Source organism: Oryx dammah, unplaced genomic scaffold (assembly GCF_014754425.2).
Source record: "Oryx dammah isolate SB20612 unplaced genomic scaffold, SCBI_Odam_1.1 HiC_scaffold_5, whole genome shotgun sequence".
Classification (NCBI taxonomy): domain Eukaryota; kingdom Metazoa; phylum Chordata; class Mammalia; order Artiodactyla; family Bovidae; genus Oryx; species Oryx dammah.
The window spans coordinates 90,166,979-90,191,751 of NW_024070189.1; the positions used below are offsets into that span (position 1 = coordinate 90,166,979).

Sequence of the window (24,773 nt, forward strand, 5' to 3'; positions counted from 1 at the left end):
AGTACCACCCTACAGAACCCCGCCCTCCGTATTCGATCACAGCCCCTTCCTGCGAGAACATTTGAGCTCATTCCACCCACCACCACACGTCCCCAGTCTCTGCGCCGGGGAGGGGATGGGCAGATTCAGGACCACCCAGATGCCTGACCTGGGGTGGGGGGGGCAGCGGGCGGGTGAGCAGGTGCACTATGGGGGACACCATGCAGCTGCCCCAGGGAGAATTCTGAACATCACGTGGGAATTGAGAGAAACATTAAAAGGAAGAAACACATTTTTTATTTTTTAAATTTCTTTTTCTGGCCGCGCTGCAAGGCCTGCAGGATCTTAGTTCCCTGACTAGATACTGACCCTCTGCCCCCTGCAGTGGAAGCGTGGAGTCCTAACCACTGGACTGCAGAAGAGAGATCCCAGAAATGTGTTTTTAAAGAGCAGAATCCAAAGCAAAATGAGCAACCCCCATCCCCACCCCTGCTCCAAGGAAAACCATGCAAATGAGTTGGTGGGCTTGGCAACTTCTATCCAGGACAGGTGACAAGCAAAGAGGAGAGGGCTGCATGGGTCCTCTCTCTGTAGTACTGTCATATGTTTATGACCCAAAAGCAGTCAATGTAAACCAGTACAAAAGGCACTCTCCCACTCACCAGCCACATCCTCTTTGGAAGTGAGATGACTTGGACCACATGGGTCATTAGTTAAAAGTCTATAAAAGGGCCTCAAGCCCAAGTTACTCGCACCCTTTTGATGAGGCTTTTAAAGGGAGAGGTGCTTCCAGCAGATGCTGTCATCACGAGCCTGGGCTGCGGTTCGGATGCCCCAGGGGAAGGGGAGGGCAGGCGTAAGGCAGGTGTCCAGGGCCAGGCACTCCTCCCAGGGGGAAAGGCTGGGACCCCTCCGAGGCCAAGTGCACCTGCCCGCCTCAGCCACAGGGAGGGCCTGACTCAACCACAGGGCTCACCTGGAAGTGATCCAGCATCTGCTTCCACGACAGGAGCAGCAGCGCCTCCTTGCGGACCTTCCTGGGGATCTCGGAGTAGAGGAGGGAGTTCTCTCGGCTGCCATAAGGCATCCCTTGTAGGGAAGAGAAAAAAGCAGAGTGGGTGCCCTTGCCAACTCTAGCCTAGCTCAGGGCTAGAAGAGAGCCTCAGGTGGGACAGGCCTAGGACCTAGACTCCCCACGGCTCCTGGGACTGGGCCCGGCTGGCTCCTCCTGCTTCTCCAGCCCCTTGGCCACATGTCCCTCCCCAGAGAATCCATAGACAGAATTTACACTGGCCAGCAGGAGCAGCAGGCTCTTCCACCTGAAATGTTAGAGCCAAACATGTCAGCCTCAGTTACTGAACAAAAAGCACCCAAGAGGACAAAAAATGGGGGGGTCAGTGATCCCCGACTCCCCACAGGTTGGGCTCTGGTCAAGTATCCTGCTCTACTATGGGCTCTTGCAAAGGCCAGGAATTAGTCTCGGATCAAAGGAAGGGCAAAGCTCCAGAATGACAGGGAGAAGTGTATTCAAGTCCAGCCCCTCCCCCTCTGCAGGGCTGACACCAGGTTGGCCCACTTCTGTGGGGCCATCCTGGGCACTGGAGGGTGTGAAGCAGCCTCCCTGGCCCTACCACTGGATGCCAAGAGCCCCATCAGTGTGACAACCACAGGATGTCCCCAGACACGACTGAGCATGGTCTCCTGGGGCAGGAGTGCCTGACTGAGAGCCGCTGATCTGTAGAGCAGAATGGCTGCCTGGGGAGAACTCTGTGTGGGTGAGTGAGGGAAGGAATACAGAGTGCTCGGCACAGACAGCGGCAAATACGGCAAGGACACACCTTCCAACCTGGAGTGGCTCTGCCTTGATGGACAATGGCATGATGGCTGTGGGAGCAGGATGCTTCTCCCGGGGAGCCTGGGGTTCCCCGCTCTCCAGGTGCCAAGCTGGGCACTGAGGCAGGGTTCCCTGGAAGCAGGCTGTGGCCCAGGAAGGGACCATGACCAACAGTGGATCACAGAGAGCGGGCGCCTCTCTCCGACGCCTTTCAATCCCAAACTCCTCCAGGAGGGAGACTGGGTTTGGAACTGGTCTCCTGTCCTCATACGCACCCTCACTTCTAAGACTGGAGGCTGGGGCCCCAAGTTTGGTGCCCCTAGAGCTAAACAGAGCTTCATAAGTAATACCCATCCCACCACAGTAACTCTTACAGGTAGGTTCTCAATACAGCAAGCGACTTGTATTTTCGACTTGTGACAGTTTGCTCATGAAGTATAGTTGGTAAAGAAGTGAAAATGCAAAGCTAACTTGGACGTACAAGTGAGACATGTTCACAATTCAACATCTGAGGACTTTAAGCCAGGGGTCCCTAACCCCGTTTGGAACCAGGCCTCACATCAGGAGGGGAGCACAAGTGAGCAAAGCTTCACCTGTGTTTACAGTCACTCCCATTGCTGGTGTTACCACCTGGGCCCTGCCCCCGTCAGATGAGCGGCATTAGTCTCTCAGGAGCAAATCCTACTGTGAAATGCACAGGAGAGGAACCCAGGTTACAAGCTCCTCATGAGAATCTTCCTGAAACCATCCCACCTCCAGTCGGTGGAAAAACTGTCTTCCATGAAACTGGTCCCTGGTGCGAAAAAGGTTGGGAACCGCTGCTCTAAGCTGCTGCAGCTAGACTCACTCTCAGCTAGAGACACAGACTCTATACCGCCCACCCAGGCCACCCATGGGGACATCTTCCTTCCCAAGTTCACAAGACAAGTGGGGAGGGGAATCATGTGGTGGGTGACTCCTTTCTTGTAAAATGTCCAGAACAGGCAAGTCCAAAGACAGGAAGCGAGTCAGTGGTTGCCAGGGCTGGGGGCAGGGATGGAGAGTGACCGCTCACAGGGATGAGGATTGCCTTGGGTGATGGAATTTTCTGGAACTAGACAGTGAGGATGGTTGCGCAATCCTGTGACTGACTGTACCCAAAACTACCGTGCCGTCTGCCTTTAAGAGAACGGATTTGATGGGATGTGAATTACTTCTCAATTAAACAACAAAGAAGGCCCAGTGTGGGGGTCAGTGTGGATAGCTGGGAGGGGGCAGGTGGCCATTCTCAGCCAAGCACCATGGGCTCTGAATAGCCCCGGTCCATAGGCTCTCTGGGAGCCCGAGACTTCCAGACAGGAAGCTGGTGGTGCAGCCCCACCAAAGAACACCAGAGACACCTCCCCTCCCCACTGTCTAATAAGCACTGACATGAAAAGGGACATGCGCTCTGGCACATCCCCTGAAGCAGCTGCCCAGGCCCTGGCGTTGGTGGGGATCGGTGTGCACAGTGAGGGTCTGGGATGGCTGGGCACGGCCACTGACTTCTGCTGTCACTCCTCTTACCAGCTCCACCATCTCAACACCCCATCCCAAAGCCCCCCAGCATGTCAGGTAGCCCAGGACCTGGACACAGGACACAAGAGAGCTCCCTGGTGCCTGAAGGGACTCCCAGTGCCACCTGGGGCCCTGTGCCCTCCTCCGCTGGACACGTGACACCCATGTGCAGCAGGGAAGGGCCGACCCACTGGGGGCACTGGAGCCCTGGGACCGGAGCCTGTCTTCCAGGCCAGCAGCAGGCGCATTCCCTTCTCTGCCCTGTCCCACATGCACTGGGCTCCAAGAGAGACTTCCCAAAGGGTGGCGATGGGGCCCACCAGGGAGGAAGGGATCCCAGAGGAGCAGGGGGACAGGCCACTTGCTCAGAGCACCAGCGCAGGCTGGGCATCAACCTGGGAGGTCCTTTCTGTTCAATCCATCAACGTTGTTTTACTATCAGCACTCCCCCAGCACTGAGCTATAAATACATGGGGGCTCGGGGGAGACCTGATCCAGGAACCTGGATGTGACGTGAGGTCAAGGGCACCCCAGGGTGCTGAGTGATACAGACTGGATCAGCTCAAGGGTGATCTAGCCCAAGAGAAGCGGGATGGCTCTGGGTTGTTCTAGGCACGTTTTGGGGTCTCAGTGGCTCTACCGCCCTTGTCTGGAGCTGGCCCACATCCCTGGGATGGGCTCTCAGAACCTTCTGCAAACCCCAGGCCCAGACCTGTGCACAGGCCAAGGCCAACCAGAGGAGCAGACATCTGACCTACATTGAACCAATCATATTCAGAGAAAGGTGGTCCATTTCTGCTGGTGGCCGGAACCAGACGTGTGATCCTGGGAGTGTGGCAGCAGAAGGCAGGTGGGAAGTGAGGGTGAAGCCGCAGAGAGAAACACATGAAGTGGATGCCTGGACTCCATTTAGCTCAGGCTTCTCAGTGTTGGGAGGCACGGGGCAGGCTGGAGGAGGTCCCTGACACCCACGTCTTTACTATGAGGCTCAGAGTAACTCAGAGCGTTTCTGCCCTTTCGGCAGCTCTGGTTGGCTTAATGGTGGCTCCCAAAGACGCCCAGATCCTAACTCCAGGAGCTGGTGAGCATGGTACCTGCCTGGCAAGAGGGCCTTTACCATTGGGATTATGGTAAAGATCTCGAGCTGGGGAGATTAGGCTGGATTATGCAGGGGGGCCCTAATGAGCCTGATAAGAGGGAGGTGAGGAGATTTCAGAAGGAGATGTGACCAGGGAGGCAACAACTGCAGCAATGCAGCCACAAGCCAAGGAATGCCGACGGCTGCCAAGAGCAGGAAGCGGCAAAGAACACATCCCCCCACCCCTTGAGCCTCAGGAAGATGACCAGCCCTGCAGACGCCCGGTTCTCGGCCGAGAAACTGATTTCAGACTTCTGGCCTCCAGCACTGAGACAAAATACGCTTCTGTCATTTCACACCACCAAGTCAGTGGTCACTAGTGTCAGCAGCTGTCCTGGGACACTCATGCAGGTGCTTTGACCTGGGAGGGCAACTGGACTTGAGCAGGCTAGGGACCCAAGTGAGACTGCATGCAGGACAGGGGAGGGCCTGGGGGCCATGGAACCACAGGGAAAAGAAAGAGAGCGGCTGTAGCTTGCCACGGTCAGAGTCTGGGGCACATTCAGTCCTCTCTTTTTCCTCTCCCAGGGATAAATGAAACCTGAAGCCCGCCCTAATCTCTCTTAGGCTAGAGCTGGCAAACTTTTTTCCATAGGGGCCAGAGACAGTAAGTATTTTTGGCTGTTCAGCCCACATAACCTCTGTCCCAGTTACGCTTGAAAGCCGCCCGAGATGGTCCGTACACCCACGGGTGTGGCCATACACCAGCACAACTGGATTTCTAAAAACAGCCGGCCGCCGCTCACCGACCCTTCTAGACCATTCCTCTCTCTGACTCCGCCTGCCAAACTGCCATCTGGTCTCCACGTGGGCCTCTGCAGGGAGAGAGAGCATCCAGCAGGGCAGCCCCCGCAGTCAGTGTCACGGGCCTTGGCATGAGGGCAGCACTGGTCAGGGTCCTGGCGCGGGGACAGCATGGGGCGGGGGATGACCTTCAATTGTACGTTCGCTCCATCACTCATTCCAATACTGACCGAGGGCTGACTGGGGTCAGGCTGAGGGTATGTGGAGGGTGACTCGGCCCCAAAGATCCAGAGCTGGGGTTAAAAACCTGCCTCAGATCAACAATCACGGGTCAGGCTGTGTCCACAGGAACAGGACTGGTGCCGTTCCTTCTTGGCCTGGAAGACCCTGGGCAATATTCATTTGCTCAACAGGTTATCTGTCATCCACCTCCTAGGAGCCAGACCGGGGCGGCGGTCAAAGCCATAGGTGTGCGTGAGGCCACACCATGCCCCGAAGGCCAGTGGGGAACACAAGCGCAGACGTAACTGCCGATGACACAGGAAGCCCTGCATCGAGGCACACCCCAGGAGGCGGAAGTGAGCAGCAATGACATGGTTATCCGGGGATCCAGGGCTGGGAGAGCAAACCCCCAACCACCCGCCCACGGTGATGCAATCGAGCCACCTTTCTGTGAGCCTCCGGGTCCTTCTCAACACACCACGAGCCGGCAGGCCCCCACGGGAGTGACCTTCCACTCCCACTATGGGGAGTCACGTTGCTCAGCAGCCACCCAGGCCCAGCCCAGGCCACTGGGAAGTGACTCAGGGGGCGGGCCTAGCTGACAGGCGCTGGAAACAATCTCAGGGCCGTGGGCCCACCTACCAGGCCCAAACCTGGAGCTGCTACACGGATGGGGCAGGACTGCCCTCTGTGCTGGCCACCACACGGCTGAGGCCTTGGGGGACCCTGCCCCAGGCTATCACTGTTCAAAGCTGTCACGTGGGACCACACCATTTGCGGACAGCTTGCCCCAGGCCCAGCCCTCTGTCTGGACCCTCTGACTCACTGGACTGGCTGACCTCTGGGGACAAGGGGACGGCGCAACAGCTGGCCCAGCAGAGGCGTGGGGGCGGGGAGCCCGGGGCCTCACCCAGGTAGTAGAGGCGGTGGGAGTGGGGGCCTGACTCGTCAGTCTTCTGCACGAACTGGAAGTCGTGCGGTGCCTTGTTGACCACGAGGCCCGAGTTCTTGCGGCTACCGTGGATGATGCTGCGGAGCCCCTCCCACGAGTGCTTCTGCACCTGGAAGCGGGACGCCGGGTCCTCCGTCTCTGCCGCGTCGCCCCGCTCAGACGTCAGCGCCCCGGTGGCCATCCTCTCCGCCCCCTGGGAATTCAGCGAGAAGCTACGAGGAGGGTGGGATAGGGAGGGAAGGACAGGCGGGAAGATGGTGAGAAGCAGGGTGGCATCCAAGTTCCACTCACAAGCTGCCCCTACCACCGACTCCCCTGGCCAGGCCCCACCCTGGGCAGCCTGCCCCGCCCCTTGAGGACACCTGAAATTCTTCCACTTTTTTCCAGCCACGAACCCACAGACCCCCACCACCAGCACCTCCTGGCTGAAACACTGCCACTGTCTCCCAGCTCAACCTCGCACATGTTGCAAATCTGATCCTGCGACTTAAAACCCTTCCTTGGTTTCCCGCACTCACCTGGGATAAAACCAAGCACTCACATGGCCTTTGCTGGCTTTTGTCTTCTGACCTCTGCCAGGCCTTCAAACCTCAGCCCCCTTCATCAATCTAGGCCTTCTCTCAGCTTTGCAAACAAGCCAGGCTCCTTCCCACTCCACTGCCTTTGTCTGTGCTGGCCTTCTGCCTGGAACACCTCTGCCCCACTCCATACTGGACCAGCTTCTGAGCAGATCTCAGCGAGTCTGTCAGGGCTGTGGATGGCCATCTGGACCAAAACTGTCCATCCATCTTTCACTTGCCCCCTGGCTGCTCCACCCTCAGAGTGCTTTGTCATGGTGACTGTTCACGGATCCCCTGCCTGTTCCTGCTCGGCCACCCCCGCCCTCCCCACCCACCGATCTTGTCTGTCCTAGCCACGGCAGTGTTCCTCACACGGCCCCTCCTGCACAGGAAGCACTCCTTGGAGAGCCACAGAGTGACGATCTCCACTGGGAGACACTCTCTCACTCCCCAGTGACTGAGCCTAAGGTGCAGGTGGGCAAACCTTGTGGCCCATGCTGTCAGCTCGCCAGCCAGCAGGGGAAGCCGTCCTGTCTCACCAGAGGGGCTCAGAGAGCCAGGCAGACATCTGCTGGTCATCAGAGAGCCTCAGGTGAGAGGATGGACAGGCACCCCCTTCCCGAGAGGCCACTCCACTCTCTCCACCCACTCCAGGGAAGGTTGCTGCTGTGTAATACCCTCCCCACCCCCTGCACTTGCGGCTTCTTGACTGAACTAGACTGGCCAGGCAAATATTTATTTTATGGAAATCTAAACACAGCCTCGGTGACCTGGTTCTGGAAGAGCCAGGGTCATCTGGTGAGGCCAGCCAACATGGGCAGGCCAGCCTGGATTTCCTGTGAGGGCACCAAATAGCCAAAGGTCTTGCTTAGACTCCGGGATACCTCATCCTCTGGGATTAGTGCCTCTGTGGGCACATGTACATATTCCCTTGTAGGAAGAATTGGCTTTCAAGAAGTCGTGGACAGAGCTAGGGCTCCACCTTCACATGGGGGCCTTAAGACTTCCAGAAGGCTTTGCCCCTTGCTAGTATGAGATTCCTGCTCGCTGTGAGAGGCGACAGAAGAAAGAGACATGGGGAGGCAGCCACGGCTGCTGAGCACCCACTGCAGGCTGATCTTCAGACCTCTTTCCAACTGGGCCCCTGCTTGGTCCTTCTGACCCAGCTGAGCTGGGGGAGGGGCAACAAACTGACATGGCCTGCCCCCCAGACAGTTCAGCTGCCCCCATGCTAGCTGTGAAGACATGGACCACAGGCCATCAGAGCCATTTGGGGCCCTCAGGTCAAATAAAGCAAACCTTGGCAGGACAGCACCCTTGCAGAGGGGCACCCATGGCCTGGCCTGGCCTGCCACAGAGCTGCGGTTCACCTTGAGGGCAGCAGGGGCCATGGGCGGTGCTGGGAAGGGGCCGGGCCAGGACCAGCTGGGCGCTACAGAGCCCACACAGCCCCGGCACTGTTGGCAACAAGCTCAGAAAATCAAGGCAGGGCAAGTCCCCTAACTGCCAAACCCCTCCGCCCCCAGCCCCACGCTGCCACCACAATTCCAGCTGCAATCACGGCAGAAAAACAAACTGGCCTCGGGTGCTCCCATGGGGGACCCCAGAGGCAGAAAGCAAGCCTGGCAAAAACCCTCATAGAATCTCATGGCTTATATCCACAGCAAAGGAAAATAAAAATGATCTTGCCTCCGATCAGCACAGAGAGCCCAGGAAGCAAAAACACGATCCAGGAGATGAGAAACGAAATGAAACATCGGGAGGACCTTCTAGGAACCTTCTAGACGTGGCTCAGCAGCCCAAGCTCACAGGCAGGCCAACACTTGCTGCCGGGCCCTGGCCCTCGGCTCGCCTCTCTCCTCCCCAGGGGCAGAAAGAGAGGCTCGGAGAGGGGAACAGGTGAACAGAATGCAGCCCTCGGGAAGCAAGCCTGTGCCGGCCCTGCCTCGTTCAGCGCCAGCTGGGGCTCGGCTTCTTGAGTCAAGAGTTTACACAGCTGGGGAAATGAAAGTGGATTCCAAGCCACCTAGGCCAGACCCACCTACGCCTTCTTTTTGCCAATCGATAGGACAGCCCACAGCCCACACCACCACCAGCACCTAGGTCGGGGCCTGCCAGCAGGGATGCTGTCAAGGCCCGCTCGGCTTCTGAGATATGACTGAGCCGGCGCTTCTCAAGCTGGAACCACCTGCCCCTGGGGTATTAGCCAGAGTCCCAGGTGATGACGGAAGCAGGCGGAAGGCAGGAAGGCAGGAAGCGCCAGACGAAGGGAGGTGGGGCCCGGGGCCACCATGCTCCAGAAACCCCTGGGAGTGGCCTCAGGGACCTCATAACACCCCTCCTGTTGGGGGCTGCCTGGAAACAGAAAGCCATCCTCCACTCTATGAGGGCCACCCCTAGCACCTCCCAGGCCTTCAGCTTCTGCGAGTCCATGGGCAGCCCAGCCCACGCTTGCCCCAGACCTGGTGCACAGGGGAGAGGAGACTCCAGCCCCACTGTGGACTGGTGCCTGAATGCGCAGGCACCACACAAACTCAGGGCCGCCTCTGGGTAACAAATCACGCACTTAACGCCAGCCCTGTCTTCCAGAACCGTCTTCTGTTCCCTTCCTGCCCACCCCTGCCCTGATCCTTGCACTCACTGAAAGCAGGTGAGCCTGCGGATCAGAAAACTGATAGTGACAGAGATCGGCTCAGCTGAGGAATTGTCATGGTCCCTTCCTCTCATGCCAAGCCCCACACATAGAACGGATGAGTGACTGGGCCTTGTGAGGATAACTGTATTTGATCCTCACTGAAACCTTGGGAAGTGAGTTCTGGGCTCTTCCCTAAAGGTGACTGGAAAGCAGGCTCTGAGGTCAAGTGGCCCACCCAACCTTCCCCGCAAAAAAGGGCAGGAGCCCCAAGCCCACATCCTGACCATCTGGCCAGTGGCTCTCAGTCTCCTCCCCAGGGCACACTGGGTGATATCTGGGGACACCTGGGGTTGTCATGACTTGGGGTGGGGGTGGATGCTCCCCTCCTGCCATGCCAGGGCAGGCACTGAAGGACCTAGCCCAGTGGCAAAAATACCAAGGCTGGAACTTCCACATTCTCAGTGCAGGGGGCCCGGGGTCGATCCCTGGTCAGGGAACTATATCCCTCATGCCACAACTAAGACTTTGAAGGCCACAACTAAGACCTGGCATGGCCAGATAAATAAAAATATATTTTTCAAATGCCGAGGCTGAATAACCCTGCTAGCCCACGCTGCCGCCCTCACAGAAGAGCCAGAAGCACACCTTGGGGAAAACCAGAAACCTGGGGACCGCCAAGGTTTGTCTTAGACCCTCCAGACCTAAGATTCCATTAGAAATTCGGGAACCTCTGCGATATCCCCACTGACCAGGGATCCCCAAGTGCCCCTTACCTTCTCCAATGTCCTGTGTTCACGGTGTCCAGTCGCAGCTTCTTAACCTTCCGCATTAACCACTTGGCTGGCCTCAGGGTGGGTGAGCCTGCGAGGGGGAGGCCACAGGGCTGCAGCTCTGGCCGTGTGGAAGGGCGAGGCCTCCTCCCCGTCAAACGCAGCCCTCCCGGGGCTTTCCTGGCTGTGCAGTGGGCTCGAGTTTGATCCCCAGTCGGGGAACCAAGATCCCACATGCCATGTGGGGTGACCGAAAAAAAAAAAAAAAACCTCTGGTCTGCAAGGAACACTCAGAGCCAAGGGCCTTCTCACGCTCAGTCGTGTCTGACTCTTTGCCACCCCATGGACTGTAGCCCACCAGGCTCCTCTATCCATGGGATTCTCCAGGTAAGAATACTGGAGTGGGCAGCCATTTCCTTCTCCAGGGGATCTTCCCGACCCAGGGATCAAACCTGTGTCTTTGTATCTCCTGCATATACAGGGGGATTCTTTATCACTGCACCACCAGGGAAGTCCCTCTCATGGGGCTGATGTTAGAAATCTGAAGGCCTATTCAGGTATTTGCCAGGAAGCGGGCAGTTCTCCCCAGCTGAGAGTCCTGAGAAGACGCGAGTTTCACATGACTAGGGAGATACCACCCACTGCACTTTTGGGGAATCAAAACCACATTCCCCACTGTGGTTGCTCCCTGATGGCTGTTCCAACCCCATTCCTCCCAGATCTTGACCACCATCTCCAGCCACACTGGCCTCAACCTCCCTAAACATTCAGGCAAGCCCACCTCCAGGATTTTGCACTCCCCAGCCCCTCTGCCTAGAACACCCCTGCCCTGCTTTTTGTAAGACCTGCTCCCTCTTGTCCTTCGGGTCCCAGTATCAGCTCTTCAGGGGTTCCTGGCACTCGGTCCAGAGTGCTACCCTGTCAGCCCCATCTCAATGCCTGGGCATTTCTGCAGACACTCATTCTAAGACAGTAGTTCTCAGTGGGAGTAATTTTTGCCCTCCACCCTTGTCCAGGGCATCTTTGGTGATGCCTGTTGACATTTTTGGTTGTTCTGATGGTGTGTGTGGGGGTTACTGACACCCAGTCAGTGGGGTCTGGGATGTTACTTATCACCCTATGGTGTCCATGAGAGCCCACCCCCACTCTCTCCAAGAATGATCTGGTCTCAGTGTCCTAAGTGCCAAGGGGGAGAAACTCTGTGTTTACTGTCTGGGGGGCAAAAACTGAGTAACATTCTTAGACTCACACTAGACATCAAAGTAAATCACCTGTGGTTTAGGTGGTATACCAGGGTGGCCCCCAGGGCCTGTGAGTCACCCCTTCTCTGTTTGTGTGCTTAGATGTGTGCAGCCTCCCAGGGCCTCTGCAGGTCAGGTGATCCTGGTACGCAGACAGGTCTCAACGAGGCCCAGTGTCCCCAGGGGACAGTTTTGGTTGTCAGGACTGGGAGGCAGGCGGCTGGCGTCTGGTAGGTGGAGACCAAGGATGCTGCTAAGCCCCCACAATAAGCAGGATAAACCCCCTCCCAACACAAAGAATAATCTGGCCCCTAATGCCACTAGAGCTGAGGCTGAGAACCCCTCTCTGGGTAGATGACCGCTCCCAACAGGATGTCAGCTCCATGGAGGCAGACCTTCACTTGTCTCTTCCTATTGTGGTCCTGACAGACAGGATGCACTCAACAGACATCTCAGGTTGAATGAACACGTCCTTGTCCTCACTTGAATGCTGTCTAAAGTCAAAGGGACTGTTGGTGTGGGGGGCATTCCACCACCTTCTTGACAAGACAGGTGCCCTGATGGTTAAAGAAAAATAAAGCAGTGGAACTTCCCTGGTGGTCCAGTGGCTAAGACTCTGTGCTCCCAACACAGGGACCCCGGGTTCAATCCCTGGTCAGGGAACTAGATCCTGCATGCCACAATGAAGATCTGGCGCAACTAAGTAAATATTTGAAACACAAAAAGAAAGCAGCGCCTGGTCCCAGGACAGAGAATCACCCAGAAGTGAAGCAAAATGTCACTAGAAAGCAGTACTGATTTCACCACAGACCAGGGACAAAAACTGTGGGCTCTGGTGTCAGAGATTTGGGGTCAAATCCTGATCCCACCACTCGTGGGCTCTGGTGTCAGAGAGATTTGGAGTCAAATCCTGATCCCACCACTGCGACCTTGAAGGAGTCGCCTAACATCCCTGTGCCTCAATTTCCCCAGTTGTAAAACAGGCCCAACGCCTAATACTACTGTGAGGATTGAATGAGATTACAGGGGTTAAAATCACACACATAGAAACCACAGGGCAGCTAATACTGTCATCTGAACAAGTTATTTAAAATCAATAGTTACTTAAATAACAAGTACTTAATAACAAAGTAACAAGTTACTTAAAATCTCCAAGAGGAGAACTGGACTCAGGCCCCTTTCAGAGCAAGAATCCACAGCATCCCAGAACCCACTGCCAGGCCCCCTATTCGATGGGGAGTTGGGGGTGGAGGGTGGGCATGGTGTGTGTGTCTGCGTGTGTAGCCACACATCCACCAAATACTTTTTTTCTCCTCCTGGATAGAAAGAAAAGTCTCCAACCAGAGCAAAGCTGAAGCCATTAGCCTGGGGCCAGGCTAACTTGCCCTCCAGGGCTGTAGAAAACCACTTCCTCCCAGATTCTATATCCTGGAACAGACAAATAAATCCCACTCACCCATACCCAGCAGTCCAGCCACCCCACCCCACTGACCTTCTAAAGGGTCCAGAGAGCCTCCATTTCAGCTGCAGATGTGGTTCACAGACCTTGACAGAGTAAATGTGTCATTAACGTGGCGATTTAACAGATGGACTGACTAACCCCCTCACGCTCCTGCCACTGGCGAGTCCCCAGTGGTTGGGCCTGATTCACTGTACCCAGTAGATCTTAATGATTCCTCACAGCCCCGCAGCGCTGTGTGCACGCCCTGGACCACACCCCGCAGCAAAGTCCTGCCACCAGGCGCCAATTCGACCAGGACCCAGCAAGGGACTACAGGGACTGGTGACCACACTGCACCCTTCCTGGGCTTTTAGTCCCAGCTCCTGTAAAGGTTTATGCTTGCCGCTCAGGCAAGTGACTTCCTCACAGTCCGCGGCAGGGATGCGCTCAAAGGGAACAGGGGCCACTTCTGCCGCACAGATGGGGAAGTGTCAAGACTCTGCTGGAAGAGGGTGGATGGCTGGACAGGGCTGGGAAGGAGGCTGAGGGAAGCGGGCTGGACCCAGTGGGGATGTGGGGTGAAGGGGTGGGGGCCGGACGCAGGGCGGGGCGGTGGCCTCTTGCTCTCATATAGGTAGCATGTGTCTGCATAAAGAGAGGACAAGGTGGGGAGGGACCTCCAGAGCCGACGGGAAAGAGAAGGCATTATTGAGTGCGGCCACCCCGGGAAAGGGGTCAGAGCCTGGTGGCCCGGGCAGCAACGGGATGGGAGAGGACGTCGGGTCAGGCCGGGCAGAGGAGAGACTGAGCGCTGGCCGGGCAAGCGGAGAGAACTGGCGGGCGAGGAGTGAGGAGAGAAGCGGGGCGAAGGGGAAACGGAGGCGGGGACTGGAGGAACCGCGCGTACGGTCAACGGCCGGGCCGGGGAGCGCGGAGGCGGGGACGGAGGGCCCCGGGGAGGCCGTTCCACGTAGGGTCCAGAGTCGGGACTGAAGCGGGGCGGGTTCAGGGTTGCGGCCGAGGCCGGACGGGGCGTGGGGGTGCTGCTCACCGGGACTGGGGGCCGGCGCGAGGGCGGCGGCCGGGCTGGGCAGGGCGTCCCGGAGCCGGCGGCACCTCAAACTCGCGGCTCCATGCCCGGGACTGCGGCCCCGGAAGTGGCGGGCGCGGGGCACAGCGGCGCCGGCGGACACGGGGGTACCCGGCAGCCCAGGCCCCTTTGACCCGGAAGTCGAGCTGCCCAGGCGGCGGCCTGGGATTGGTCGCGGCCCAGCCGGTACCAAGAAGCCCGGGCCGCTTGGGGGAGACGCGTCAGCAGGGCCCCCCGCAGTAAGAGGGGTGAGACGTGCCACGGGTGGCGTCTTCCTCTGCGAGGAAGGGACACTGGGAAGAGACACCCCTGGTAACTTGGTATCACCCAACCAAACTGCTACTACTTTTACTAAGGGCATGGTGAGAACCCTTTATTTGCTCAGGCGTTGGTGGTATAGTGGTTAGCATAGCTGCCTTCCAAGCAGTTGACCCGGGTTCGATTCCCGGCCAACGCATTAGTTACTCTTTTTTTTCTTTTAACAGCTTCTTTTACTGTCTACTTAAAATTTCCTAAACATCAAGCTAGTATTTCTATTACTTTGCAATAACTTCTACGATTCCCGAATAGCTTTAAAAAAACAAGAAGAAAATTTAAAAGCGCCTAATCTGAATTTCTACTGTAGTAAATTTTAAAGTCGCTAAGAGTCGGGCACGACTGAGCGACTTCACTTTCACTTTTCACTTTCATGCATTGGAGAAGGAAATGACAACCCACTCCAGTATTCTTGCCTGGAGAATCCCAGGGACAGAGGAGCCTAGTGGGCTGCCGTCTGTGGGGTCGCACAGAGTCAGACACGACTGAAGCGACTTAGCAGCAGCAGCAGTAAAGATATCTAAGTGTTTCCATGTGGGTTTTGAACCAGGGATCTTTCTTGTGGGAGGTGACAGTGATAACCGCTCCACTAGGGAAACGGACAAGAGTCTCACTTCTTGAGTTTATTATAGACAATGTTGCAGAAGTTGTTGCATTGTAGCTCCTGAAATAACTGTTGTTTGGTTCGGTCCCCCCACGTTGATTTCACTCTTCCTAAATGCCCATCACTCTGCCTGATGCCGTGGAAGCTAGAAGGAGGAAAATAACCCCCTCTCAACAAGCACAAACACACTATTAAAACAATCCAAGACAGAAATTTCTCTCAAACCCATCCTGAAGTCAACGTTTCATTAGTTCGTCTCATAGATTCCTTATTCTAAACCCTTTCCTGTCTACAAATATTAACCATGCTGTTTCACCCCAAACCACTTTCTACAGTAATTTTCCGTAAAAGATCTCACGGCTGGGTGCACCGAATTTGGAAGGGGGAAAAAAAATCAGGACATAGAAAGAAGTTAATTGAAGATAATTTAAGTGAGTTTTCATCTTAACTGGAATTAACTCATTTTAGAGCATTTCTTTTTTAAAGAGAGATAGTGGAAGGAAAGGAGGTAATCATAAGGATTTAGATTCAGATTACTGTAAAATCTCCTTTTTTTTTTTTTGCCCCTTGCAGGGCCAGGATTAGAAGAAGGAAAGTGAGGCACAGACTTCAGGTGCAAAAATTAAGGTGGCTCTAAAAAACTCAACAATCAAGATAAATAATATTGTAATACATTATCCTAAGATATTAATATCAAATTAATGGCAAAAAGCAACCTCACAGAGGACAAAATATCAAAATCTTAAATCAAGACAGGTTTTGGCAGTGTCTTACCAAGCTGTATTGCAGTCTGAGGCAAGAACAAAAATGTGTGCCCTTCTATGTCTGGTTTTACATATTTTTAAGTCCTATTTCCCTCCAGAACATCATTGAAAATAATTCACAACATTAAGAACTTATAATTTTATGTTTCTGTGTTTAATGGAAGCAAACATATCGATAACACTTTCAACATAGGCTTGAGGGGGGGATTTGCTATTAAAAATTACTTAAAACATACTGAGGGACTTCACTGGTGGTCCAGTGGCTAACTATCCAAGCTCCCTGTGCAGGGGGCCCCAATTTGATCCCGGTTGCTGCTGCTGCTGCTGCTAAGTCGCTTCAGTCGTGTCCGACTCTGTGCGACCCCAGAGACAGCAGCCCACCAGGCTCCCCTGTCCCTGGGATTCTCCAGGCAAGAACACTGGAGTGGGTTGCCAGTTCCTTCTCCAATGCATGAAAGTGAAAAGTGAAAGGGAAGTCGCTCAGTCGTGTCCGACTCTTCGTGACCCCATGGACTGCAGCCCACCAGGCTCCTCCGTCCATGGGATTTTCCAGGCAAGAGTACTGGAGTGGGGTGCCATTGATCCCCGTTAGGGCCCTAGATCTCACATGCTGCAGCACGTAAAAGTTCCAACATGCTGCAACTAAGACACGGGACAGCAAAATACATAATTTTTTTTAATCACATCGAGAAGCACACAGTTTTTCTTTTCCTGCACTAGGTCTTAGTTGCAGCACACCAGATCTTTGATCTGTGTTGTGGCATGTGAACTCTTAGTCACAACAAGCGAGGTCTAGTTCCCTGACCAGAGATTGAACCTGGGCCCCCTGCTTTGGGAGTATGGAGTCTTAGCCACTGGACCCCCAGGGAAGTCCCCTCTTCTCCTTCCAAGGATCCATTTGATTATAGTAGGCCCACTCAGATAATGCAAAATAATCGCTCCAGCTCAAGACCCTGAAATTAATCTCACCTGCAAAGCCCCTTGTGCCATGGAAGGGAGCATCGGGGCATTAGGTTCTGGGCATTAGGATGTGGACATTGTGAGGTGCATTATTCTGCCAACTACACCTCCCCCTGCCATTAAAAATTCTTCTGCAGCATCCTTTTTGACAGCTGCATAGTATTCCATCTATTCATTTATTCAACAAGTATTTGCTGACTACTTATTATGTGACCATCTCTCTCATCCTCCCCTTCATGTCCCACATGGACCAGTGTGGTCACCTGCATCCTCTCAACCCCCACAGTATGTGGTTTCTTGCAGCAGCCACTGCACCTGTGAGCACCTGACTCAGGCCCCACCCCTCCTCTGCCCACAGCCCTCTGCCCCAAGGACCATACAGCTTTGCACAAGTTGTGCCTGCCACATTCTCCCACTTATTTCCAGGGCCCACTCCTACTTCTCCTCCAAGTCTTGGTTTTAATGCTACTTCTGAAGAGGGGCCTTCCTTGAGCCCAGCTAACCTTAATCTTCTCCCCTAACTTTGGCAGCCATAAATTCAGTCCTATCACATCACTGTTCCTTCAATGACTTATCGGTCTCTGAAACAACCCCATGTGTAGATCTGTTTAATTCTTTCTCCTCTGTCTTCCCCACTGGACAATAAGCTTTATAAGTTCAGGGGTTTTGTTGTTGTTACTTATTTGTTTATTTGTTTGTTTAAATCTATTTTGTTCCCTACATGTCACTATGGGCTCAGGAAACGTGTTGAAATTACAAACAAATGAATAGCTGCTCAGAGGAGAGAAAATACCAAGGGATGGCGTGAAAATACCTGGTTATGGGGATGGAGTAACACAGGTTGGCTTCCTGGTGAAAGACAAAACCTTGCAAAGCCTATTCTTTCCTGCATCAAGGTCTGAGAGCCCACTTATCTGCAAACAAAACAAAAACAAAAAACAACAAAAAGAAAACCTTCTTTAAAATTATTTCTTGTACTTCCCTGAAGGTCCAGTGGTTAAGATTCCGCCTGCTGGGGCTTCCCTAGTGGCTCAGTAGTGAAAAGTCCACCCACCGATGTAGGAGACTCTAGTTGGATCCTTGATCCAGAAGGCTCCCACGTGCTGCAGAGCAACTCAGCTCATTGGCCACAACTACTGAGCTTGTGCTCTAGATCCCAGGAACTGCAACTACTGAAGTTCGGTGCCCTCGAGCCTGTGCTCCACAACGAGGGGAGGCCACTGCAATAAGAAGCCTGCGCAGTGCAATGAAGAATAGCCTCTGCTCGCTGCAACTAGAGAAAAGCCCGCATAGCAGCAAAGACCCAGCACAGCCAAAAATATATAAATTTTTAAAATTATTTTTAAAAAAAAGAATCTGCCTGCCAATGCAGGGGATATAGGTTCCATCCCTGGTCCAGAAAGATTCCACAAGTCAAAGGACAACTAAGCCCACGTGCACAGCTACTGAAGCCTGCATGCCTAGAACCTGTGCTCTGCAACAAGAGAAGCCACTCAATGAGAAGCCCATCCACCCCAACTAGAGAGTAGCCCCCACTCGCTGCAACTAGAGAAAGCCTGAGCACAGCAATGAAGACCCAGCCCAGCCAAAACATAATTTTTTAAAATAAAAATAAAACACTCATTTAAAAAAGCTCACTGAAGGAATTCATTAAAAAATCATTTCTTGTGTCCTTCAAACTGACTCAAGGCAACTAGTCTGCTGTGTGATGCCCAGAAAGTCGCTCCCCTTCTCTGAGTCTGTGTCCAGTAGATACCCTTGAGGAGGCTAGAAACTCAGGTGCCTCAAATGAAAAGGACGATAATTTCATCTTTCCACTAGGTGTCAGCAGGAGCCCAGACCACAGGCACCTTGCGTTATCCATACCACCCCACCATTATCCCCTTCCTGCCACACATCCCATCCTTCCTTCCAGCTCCTCACTGGAGGCCCAGATTTCCCTCCCCTAACATCCACCCCCAGTACTTGCAGAAATGTCCTTGTCCCCAAGCAGGCAACCTCAGCAGGCAGAGTCTATTCTACCAAAGTGCTCAGCCTTCCAGGGGCCTTCAGGAAGGCTGGAGGGAAGAAGAGGAAAGAGGAAAGAAAGAAGGGAAGTGGGTAAGGATTCAATGTTTCCAGTCTGGGAAACATCTCTTGTAAAGGCTGCCTGCAATGGATCCCTTTGTACCTCCAGCAAATGTGAGCTGAGAACCTTTCTAAGAAAATGTTACATTTTACACTCTTAGGGGATTTTCCAAATGGTCCAGTGGCTAAGACTCCAAATTCCCAATGCAGGGGACCCAGGTTCCGTCCCTGGTCAGAGAACTAGATCCCACGTGCCACAACTAAGATCTGGTGCAGCCAAGTAAATAAATAAACCCCCACCCCAGCCGCCCCCTTTTTAATGGGTGAAGAGACCCAGGCGTGCAGAGTTTAGTAACATGCTCAAGGAGACACAGAGAGGTTAAGTAACTTGCCCAAGGTCACACAGCTTGTAAGTAGTAGATGATAGACTCAGTTGTTTCCCAGGTGGCTCAGTGGTAAAGAATCCGCCTGCCAATGCAGAAGACATGGTTTCAGTCCCCGGGTTGGGGAAGATCCCCTGGAGGAGAAAATGGCAATCTACTCCAGTGTTCTTGCCTGGGGAATTCCATGCACAGAGGAGCCTTGTGGGCTAGAGTCCATGGTGTCTCAAGAGTCAGATACGACTTAGTAACTAGACAACAACAACTTGATGATAGACTAGAGGTTCAAAGACAGGAGGTCTGGCTCCAAAGTTCATGGCACAAAACTAGACTGCATACTACCTAGATGAAGTTCAAGGTAATCAAGATGACTAAAGAGAAAATAAAAGCTCACTGAACAGGAATCAGCCACTAGAACATTCAGCCTGGGCCCTACTAGGGTCATTCATGAGTATATTAAGACATAGTAGACCAAGAGCTTTCTGGGCGAAAGAACAGAAACCAGGATTCCCAAGTGGCTCATGGCTAAGACTTTGTGCTCCCAATGCAGGGGCCCTGGGTTCGATCCCTGGTCAGGGAACTAGATTCCATATGCCACAGCAAAGCTTGATGATCTGACGTGTGACAGTTAAGATCCAGTATAAGTTGTCCACCCCCAGCTGTGTGATAAATGAGAAGACCCTTTATGTTCTGAACTGGGGCAGTCTGGGGAACTATATGGCCTATGCCAGCATTTATCAAAATAATCACAACCCAGAAAGGACACAAATGTATATGAACACTGTGGGGTGTGCCCACAAAATAGCCCTGGAAGGAGCCTGTGAAATGGGCAGCAAGGGTGACTGCCTATGACCTCTGGGTGAGAAGTTCCTGGAGGCTGGGGGCTGGGGATTTGGACAAGACTGACTTTCTACTCCTCAGCTTGTGTACAAGTTGTATCTCTATTTTGGAAACCATTCCAAACATACAGAAAAACTTGTGGGACAGAAGAATCGTGGCTCTACTGCAAAAACCTTTCTTTTTTTTTTTTTGGCTGCACCACTTGGCAGGTGAGATCTTAGTTCCCAGACCAGGGATCAATCACATTTTTGATTAGAAATTAGTTTACAAAAATTATGATAGTGAACTTCTAGCTAATGAATTGGTTAACTAGTAGTTAAATAATGATAGTTAAGGTGCCCGGTCCTGAACTAGGCTTTTTTTTATTTTGGTGGTGTTGTTGTTGTTAAATAATTTTATGTATTTATTTATTTTTGGCTGTGCTGGGTCTTCACTGCTACATGGGCTTTCCTCTAGTCAGAGAGCACGCGGACTCTGCTCTAGTTGGGGCCGAGGCTTCTCATTGCGCTGGCTTCTCTTGTGAGTCATGGGCTCTAGGGCGCATAGGCTTCAGCAGGCTCTAGAGCACAGGCTCAGTAGCTGTGGCACCCCTGCTTAGTTGCTCCGAGGCGTGTGAGATACCCCCAGACCAGGGATCGAACCCACATCTCCTGCCTGGGCAGGTAGATTCTTTACCACCAAGCCACCAGGGAAGCTCCTGAACTACGTGTTTCCATAATTTCTTTATTGTAACTCTCGTTATGTCCATTTTACAGATGGGGAAACTAGGCTTGGTGACTCAAGTTACACAAGAAGCAGTGTACTGGGGAGACAGACACACAGAGAGATTAATTTCATAAACAACCTTGCTCACTTGTTTTTTACTATGGAGAAATATTTTTAAACTATTTATTCCCTAGGTGTTGGAACCACAACAGTCATGTTTGAATGAATCAATTCTTTGACTGATTACCTGGGGAGGTTTGCAGTAGCTGGGAACTCCCCTGCCCACCTTATCTTTATAATTTTCATCGATTTATGAAATGATGCCTTCTTGCCTGCAGTCCCTGTGGATTCCTCCCCCGACCCCCACCATCTGAACACAACCCCTAGCGCTGCAGGGAAGGGTCCCATAAATTCTTTGTTTGTTTTTAGATTTTTTTTAACTGGAGTATAATTGCTTTACAATGTTGTGTTAGTATCTGCTGTACACCAATGTGTCAGCTATGTGTATATATACCTCCCCTCCCTCATGAGCTTTCCTCCCACCCACCCCCATCCTTCCCCTCTAGGTCATCACAGAGCAGCGACTTGGATGCTATACACAGAGAGGGAGGTCCTTAAATTCTATTCCACCCACCACCATTACTACAACTGCAGAGAACATTAATGGAAGACCTCGTAGGCTCTGGGTGCACTTCTAACCTACTTCATCCTTGTGACACTGAGAGGTGTGATCATTAATCCCATCGTATAGATGGGGAAACTGAGGCCCAAAGAGATGAATTCATCTGTCAGCCAGCTGGGGAGCACTGATTCTAACCTGGCATTCTGACTCTAGAACGCACGATTCTAAACCTCTCCATGGCTAACCTAGTGCTATAAATATAGAAAGGACCTTCTCCATCAAGAGACGATGACACAGTGAGCTTGTTATTTCTGTCATGGGGAAGCAGGGATGGTTGATGGGAGAAGCAGAAGCCTTGGGCTGCTGGCAGAAGCTACAGAACGGAGAGCTTTGGCACAGGGGTAGGGGGCATGTGTGCATGAGACCTGCCCTTTTCCCTGCCTCGTTCCTACAGGCTCTGCCTCTCACCTCCCTGCATCTCCAGGGCACTTTACAGTTGAGGTTATTCTTAGCTCTGCACAATCAAACTGTCATTCTCTGAAGGCTAAACGTCAGGGGAGGTGGGCTGTGGTGGGGGCAGGGTATAGAGGGATGTGAGAAAGATTTTCTCATTCCCCAGATCTGTCTCCCCGACCCTCACACACACAGACACACACACACACACACACACACACAAATATCCTACTGGAGTTTGCCCAGGACTACACTCCTCTCTCACTCTCTCTTGGGCAGCCTGGTGAACTCAGCCTCACTGTGTGCCACTGGGCAGGTGGTTTTCCCTCTCTGAGCCTCAACTTTCTCATCTATGAAATGGAGATGATAAAAATAGTGCTCCCTCATGGAGGGTCGTGTGTATGTGTGTGTGTGTGTGTGTGTGTGTGTGTGTGTGTGTGGTGTTCAACTCTTTGTGACCCCAGGGACTGCAGCCTGTCAGGCTGTTCAGTCCATGGGATTCTCCAGGCAAGAATACTGGAGTGGGGTGCTATTTCATTCTCCAAAGGATCTTCCCAACTCAGGGATCAAACCCGAGTCTCTTGCATCTCTTGTGTTGGCAGGCAGGTTCTTTACCACTAGCGCCACCTGGGAAGCTGTGAGTTCACAGCAAAAGAAGTGCAGGAAGGGTTTCCTACCGCAGACCCCTGGCTCCTGGAGAGTCAGTGGAGTCCTTTCTCCTGTTGCTCAGCTCAGTCCCCTCCCCACTTGTGCCCTGACCTGTCCCCACTCAGGCAGGGAAACACCTCGGTCTCCAGATTGTCCCTCGGACATCTCCTTGTTTCTGCTTCTCTCCAAGCCTTGCCTACCTATCTGAGCCATGGCTCTGTCCATGGTATACAGCCTGTGATATTCAGGAATGACATTAACTGTGTGAATGAATGAATGAATGTTTTGTGACTTCCTTCTAGAAATCTCTTTCCTTTAGCCAACTTGCCCATGAGTCTACTACATTCAAAGTTCATCCCCAGGACCCCTGGTGGTCCAGTGTCTAAGACTCCTTGATCCCAATCCAGGGGGCCCGGGTTTGATCCCTGCTTAGGGAGCTGGATCTCACATGCCACAACTAAAGATCCCACATGCTGAAACTAAGAACCTGCACAGTCAAGTAAATAAATATTTAAAAACAAAAACAACCCCTTAAAACAAAGTCCATTCCCTAAGGCAAATTCATCCTCTAAGTTACTACAGCATAGTGATTAGGAACATGGGCATTGAATCCCTAAATCCTTGTTTCAAATCTCAACCTTGCCCACATCCCCCACCTCTTTTTTTTTTTTTTTTTTTGCAGCACCATGCAGCCTGTGGGATCTTAGTTTCCAACCAAGGATAAAACCCACACCTCCTACCATGGGAACTCGGAGTCCTGATCACTGGACATAGGACCTCCAGGGAATTCCCTCGACCTTGCCCCTTAATTGCTGTGTGACATCAGATAGGTGTCTAACCCTCTCTGTGCCTCAAGCCATCATCAGGAGTGGTTTCATGTCATGGTTAATTTATGTGAGAGGAGGAGTACCCAGTCTGGTGGATCTATAGTCCTTTCCCAGATTCCCAGACCTTGACCTTGATTTGTGGGGGATGGAGTAAGAGAGATTCCACTAAAGAATGGGGCACATTGGTGTGTCTAGGATATGGCGGGGTGCTGATCTGAGCAAGCCGCTGCTGCCCACACCCAACCCAAGGTGCAGGGGAGATGGATGGGCACCAGCTCCTGGGGACCCATGCTATAACCATTTCCTAAATGGTTGAAAGGAGATCCAACTAGTCCATCCTAAAGGAAATGAGCCCTGAATATTCATTGGAAGGACTGATGCTGAAGCTGAAACTGCAATACTTTGGCCACCTGATACGAAGAACTGACTCATTGGAAAATACCCTGATGCTGGGAAAGATTGAAGGTGGGAGGAGACGACAGAGGATAAGATGGTTGGATGGCATCACCGACGCAATGAACATGATTTTGAGTAAACTCTGGGAGTTGGTGTTGGACAGGGAGGCCTGGCGTGCTGCAGTCCATGGGGTCGCAGCAATGAACATGAGTTTGAGTAAACTCTGGGAGTTGGTGATGGACAGGGAGGCCTGGAGTGCTGCAGTCCATGGGGTCGCAAAGAGTCGGACACGACTGAGCAACTGAACAGAACTGAACTGAGATGGCAAAACTGAGGCTTGGAGGCCCTGTCTGTTTTCCTGCCCTTTCCTGGCTGTGGGAAGGGAGAGGAACAGAGCAGCTGGGGGGAAGGGTGGAATCAGGATGGAGGGACGCATGAGACAAAGGAGGGTTGGGGTCTATTTATTAGCCGTAATCACTGTCTCCGGGGCTGAATTAGACCAAATTACAGCAGCCCGCCCCTAAGGACAGCAGGCTTCCAGCATTGTCTGCGGGAGCAAGCAGACAGCAGCGGGAGTGAGCGGTGGCTTGGGGGGGGCCTCCTCTCGACAATGAAGCCCCCCAGTTAGCCAGGGAGGGAGGCGGGAGAGCGGCAGCCGGGCCCCACCTCGAAGGGCTGTGCAGAGTCCCAATGAATTCAGCTCCACAAAAGCCAATTAAAGACGGCAGGGGGCCGAGTGGGCCGAGGAGGAAGGGGGAGGGAACGGGGGTAGGGGATCATGTGATCCAGGGTGGGGGCACCTGGGCTGGGACTCCCAGGCCCACAGGGACCTGTGCAGGCGGGGCAGTTGAAGGACCCCCGAAAAGCACAGAAGGAGCCGAGCTCTGTCCTTGGCCAGGCCTATTCCCTCAGACATTATTAGGAAGACAGGGATGCCCTGGGGCCCTGGAAGGGCGACAGGGCCCCTTGGGGAAAGGTCCACAGGACAGTCTTGGGAAGTGCACACACACACACACACACACACACACACACACACACACACACACACAC

At 53.3% G+C, this 24,773-nt stretch overlaps 1 protein-coding gene and 2 non-coding genes across 4 annotated transcripts in view; 2 read left to right on the top strand and 1 right to left on the bottom strand.

The window, feature by feature from the left end:
• Positions 1 to 14,283, bottom strand: part of DPP9 (dipeptidyl peptidase 9) — a 37,992-nt gene extending 23,709 nt beyond the window's left edge. For both annotated transcript variants that reach the window (XR_005721239.1, XM_040242022.1), the window contains exons 1-5: positions 14,104 to 14,283; positions 13,104 to 13,156; positions 10,374 to 10,461; positions 6,364 to 6,617; positions 956 to 1,068 (exon numbers count right to left, since the gene is read on the bottom strand). Coding sequence is in view for 1 of the 2 variants with exons in the window: in XM_040242022.1 (XP_040097956.1) it covers positions 956 to 1,068; positions 6,364 to 6,617; positions 10,374 to 10,429 (423 nt within the window). In the remaining variant the exon portion in view is untranslated. The remainder of the gene's footprint in view (positions 1 to 955; positions 1,069 to 6,363; positions 6,618 to 10,373; positions 10,462 to 13,103; positions 13,157 to 14,103) is intronic.
• On the top strand, positions 12,202 to 12,274 carry TRNAG-CCC. The gene has a single exon. It is a non-coding gene; the product is annotated as a tRNA-Gly (tRNA).
• Positions 14,284 to 14,527: 244 nt separating the features above from the next.
• On the top strand, positions 14,528 to 14,599 carry TRNAG-UCC. Its single transcript has one exon. It is a non-coding gene; the product is annotated as a tRNA-Gly (tRNA).
• The last annotated feature ends 10,174 nt before the right edge of the window (positions 14,600 to 24,773 follow it).